This window comes from Akebia trifoliata, chromosome 2 (assembly GCF_017979445.1).
Source record: "Akebia trifoliata isolate Shusen 1 chromosome 2, ASM1797944v1, whole genome shotgun sequence".
Taxonomy (NCBI): Eukaryota; Viridiplantae; Streptophyta; class Magnoliopsida; order Ranunculales; family Lardizabalaceae; genus Akebia; species Akebia trifoliata.
Window position 1 is genome coordinate 1980514 of NC_141376.1, and position 4070 is coordinate 1984583.

At 36.5% G+C, this 4070-nt stretch overlaps 1 protein-coding gene across 1 annotated transcript; it reads right to left on the reverse strand.

Annotated features, from left to right (window-relative positions):
• Positions 1-385: 385 nt before the first annotated feature.
• LOC147408693 (transmembrane protein (DUF677)) lies at positions 386-2469 on the reverse strand. The gene is made up of 2 exons (XM_086458939.1): positions 2105-2469; positions 386-1793 (listed from the first exon to the last, which is right to left on the reverse strand). The coding sequence occupies exons 1-2, from the start codon at positions 2142-2144 to the stop codon at positions 715-717; spliced, it is 1119 nt and encodes a 372-aa protein (XP_086315065.1). The 5' UTR covers positions 2145-2469; the 3' UTR covers positions 386-714.
• Positions 2470-4070: the final 1601 nt, after the last annotated feature.

Here is a 4070-nt window from a genome sequence, read left to right on the forward strand (position 1 = left end):
TTTTCAAGGGAGCGATGCATGTGACCATTAGATTAGTCTCACCGGAAGAGTGGGGATACCCACAATAAGCTAAAAAAAAAAAAACTATCAAACTTGTTTGAAAGATAATTCAAAGCTCTAGTTGATTTTGATCAAAAGATTATGATAGTAGCTAAAATTAAGATTTGGTATTTGTGAGTAGCATTTGACATTAATGGTTGACTTGGATAATACAATATTTATTCGAAGGGATATCTTAATAGGGTTGGGGGATCTTTACAATCCTGAAACTCCAAAATCAAATGATAAAGACATAGACTCCCTAAAATAGAAATTTAAAACAAAAACTGGAAAAAATCATATAATATTTGAATATTATTTTTTTTATTTATTATATATAGGGCAATGGCAGACAATCTTTGGGAGACAACATTGGAAAATAAAATTTGTCATATATAACCTCCGGATTGGACAGATTTTTTGTGAGGATGAACTATTTGTGAGGATGAAGAGTTCATCCTCACAAAAAATCAGCCCAATCTGAAAATTCTGACCCCATAAAAAATGATTTACAATTGCATGAATTTCCATTTAAGTTTGAATCAGGATCGTCTCGTTGATATCATTCCCATTTCCTATCATCAGATCACCATCAGGTTTTGAAATCCATTTACCACCATCATCATCATCATCATCACCATCCATAAGGATTTGACTAGTCAAGAATGCCCTTGTCTATGGGCTATGGCTGTGCAGCATTATTTCCTCGATAACAAGTCTTCTAGCTCTATTAATAGTGAGAAAACATAAGTAAACATGCTCTTCAAGCTCTTCCAACTGCTCTAAGAAGCAACACTCATGTCTTTGAAACTCCTTCACCACCTCCTTCAACATCTGCCTCTTTTGATTCCTCACACACAACCTAGCAATAGACTTACCATGCTCTATCTCATCATGTAATCTCATAGCAAGCCGACCCATCGTCTCGAAATCCCTATTTAGTGTATAAACACCCTTCACAGCTGCATCAACTTGTGCACCAAGCCTTACAAGCCTCCTTGTCTTGAGCCCTCTTCGAGCCAACTTGATCCTCCTCTTCGAGTAAACTAATGGAACAGTAACGAACCCTGGTGCAGCAACAATGCCAACCAAACTGTGCACCATAAGGACTAATGTCACAATTGCAAGTGCACCACACACTAATATCAACCCTTCCCTCGACACCTTCTTGCATAAACTGATAAGTTTCTCTCTTCTCTCAATCTTTTTACGTGTCATCAGTAATCGATTCAACATCAACGTATATCGATCTTGAATTATTCCAAATTGCAATGGGCAAGAGGTGGCAAGTGAGTTATCGAGATTAGCGAATGTAGCGAGCTCATTGAATAAAACCTGACATTGATCATTGGTGTAATCATTGAAATTAGGTACCATTTTGGATATTTTGATGACCCTTTGAATTATGGAATAATTCGTGCGTGTTCGATCGATGCTTTGTAGCAGGAATCCACAGATCCTGCAAGCTTCTAAGCTCACTTCGAAGTAATCCAAGAGGAGGTGGTGAAGATCTGAACTTTGGATCATATCAATTAGATTGTCGTCTTGCTTTGGTTCGAGTAAGTTGTCGGACAGATGGGAATATGAAAGAAAAGAAGGTATAGAGGAGAGTCTCTCATCACTTGTTCTTCTTAACTGGCATTGAACCTTACTCCACATTTCTATATAAGATTTTGTTCTAAATGCTTCCAAGTATTCCTTATTAACGTTTGACTTGCTCTGCACGTTAGTAATGCTTTCCTTTGAAGATCCACCTATTAAAGAGAAACCAATACATCATAAATCAAAGGAGATGAAGATTACATGTGTTCAATCCCTACAAATTAACCCAAAAAAAAAGAAATAAAAAAACTAGCCAATTTCATATCTTAAATCATTATTCATTAATCTTTGTTTTTTTTACCCACGAAGTAAAATAATCAAGAAGGATGGATCAAGGCTTCTCCATATCTTGAAACCAATTAAAAAGGAGAAGATAAATGAGTTCATGGCTCAAAATTGATTTAGATCAATAAAATTATGAAATTTTAAGAGAATCAAGAAGTTTTTAGTTTAGCAGACTCACCTATCCTTGTGAAAGGAGATTTCAACTTGAGCCACAACATAATTAGTCCAAATTTGAGATGTGCCAAGGCATAAAAATGACTTGAGATTAACAAAACAAAGGAATCCTTTAAACCCTACCCCCAAACAAACTACTTAACTTGTTTTTCTCTGTGTTAAAGAAGGGAAGAAGAAGGAATCTGTTACCACTGCAACAGCTGGTTTGGGTGTTTGGAACACGTTTTCTAGTTACCCTTTGGACAAGTCTTATTCTAGTAGATGGGAGCGAGGGTTGGGTTAGGGTAATTCACATATATAGTCTTCTATATTGTCCTAGTTTTCCTTCCACGTCTCTAAACCTTTCAACTCTTCTCTTTCGTTCAACTTCATTAAGGTTGATTTGTTTTTTTTTTTTATAGGAAGTAAGAACTTAAATAATCATCATATTGTAAACCGTCGTCAGTTACGTAGAAGTTTCCACTTAATCAATCAATCTTCTCGCGTACATCTCCATGGAATGTACACGTGTCAGATATGTTATATGGTGGATCCCACAGAGAAGATCCTACAAGTTACTTCTAGCCATCCCACGTGGCTGATGACCAGATTATCTGTGGACCAGTTTCTTGACGCGTTTTGTTCATTCCGTTTAGAGTCGTGATGAATGCACGCTATTTTGGAATGATGGTTGGTACACGGCTGACGTGGTAAGGGTATATAATCGTACATCTTTTTCCATCGAGATAGACCGGAAAAAGAAGTGAGTTGCCGTGCCTTTACCATATCAGCCGCGTACCAAATCCGCGTGCATTCATCATTATACTTCTCTTGAAGAAACTATGACCATAACATTTACCAGTTGTGATAACCTGACTTCGGACATGGCATACTCAAAATACTCTTTTGATGTTGCATGACTACAATCATAAATTTTATGCCTCTCAGGATATATTTTTTCATAAAATCTATGGTTCTAACGCATGCCTCATTAGAAGATTGAGTATTTTGAGTATGCCATGTGGGGGGAGTCCGAAAATCATTACACTAACACGTATAATAGGTTGTGGTTAATGTATGCAAACTTAGTCTATGGCTTTTGAGTTTTTATGGAAAACTATATATAACCTCAAATGACAGTTGTCACTCTCCATCAAATGAACGGCTGAGATGGGAGGATATTTATAGTGATTTAGAAACTTAATACTAATCCCTAAGAAAATCATATTGTTCTTTTAGGAAATATGTGATTTGAACATCAAAGATACGTAGGTATTTTATTGATAACAACTGGTATTGTAGAGAGTCATGATAACATGACTCGCCCACGCGGCATACTTAACTCCCTTGACATGACATGTGCTAGAACCGTAGATTTGTACTCCTCGAAGTGCATAACTGCATCACATCGTGAAAACCAATTTTCCTTTGACGTTGATAAGTTCGGAAACTGTAGATCTATATATACGTCTCAGGATACATGATTCCTAGGTATATATATTTTATTATGGGGAATTGCAATTGTGTATCTCAAAACATACAAATCTACAGATCTACAGATCTACGATTTCTAAACCTGTCACGTCAGTGAGTCAATTGAGTATGCTACGGCGCGAGTTATATTATCAAGACTCTTCCCAATAATTATCTGCAACACGTTTTTTTAGGAAAATAACATTCTAATTGGAGATACCTAGACAGACACAATTAGATATATAATAATAAAAACAAACAAGCCGGTTTCGATGGACAACTTAGTGATTAGTAAATGGTTAAGAAATTAGCAAACGAGTTAATGGTCAGGATCGATGCATATGGTCTGATTGATTACACAATTTAGCTAATTAATGTGGGCACGTGTGTAATTGGCTTTTTCACTTTGTTGCTTGACGTACGTAGCGTTAGAGCCAGACAGAGGGAGTGATCTTATTGGAAAAGCAACACGGTTATGAATTATGATTCATGGCCACGTGTTCCTAATTAATCAGTAG

Bases quoted from the DNA above. Each gene is read 5' to 3' on its own strand.
- LOC147408693 (XM_086458939.1), bottom strand. From the start codon at position 2,144: ATGTTGTGGCTCAAGTTGAAATCTCCTTTCACAAGGATAG. The intron at 1,794-2,104 runs GTGAGTCTGCTA...TCTCTTTAATAG, and splicing joins ATCTCCTTTCACAAGGATAG to GTGGATCTTCAAAGGAAAGC.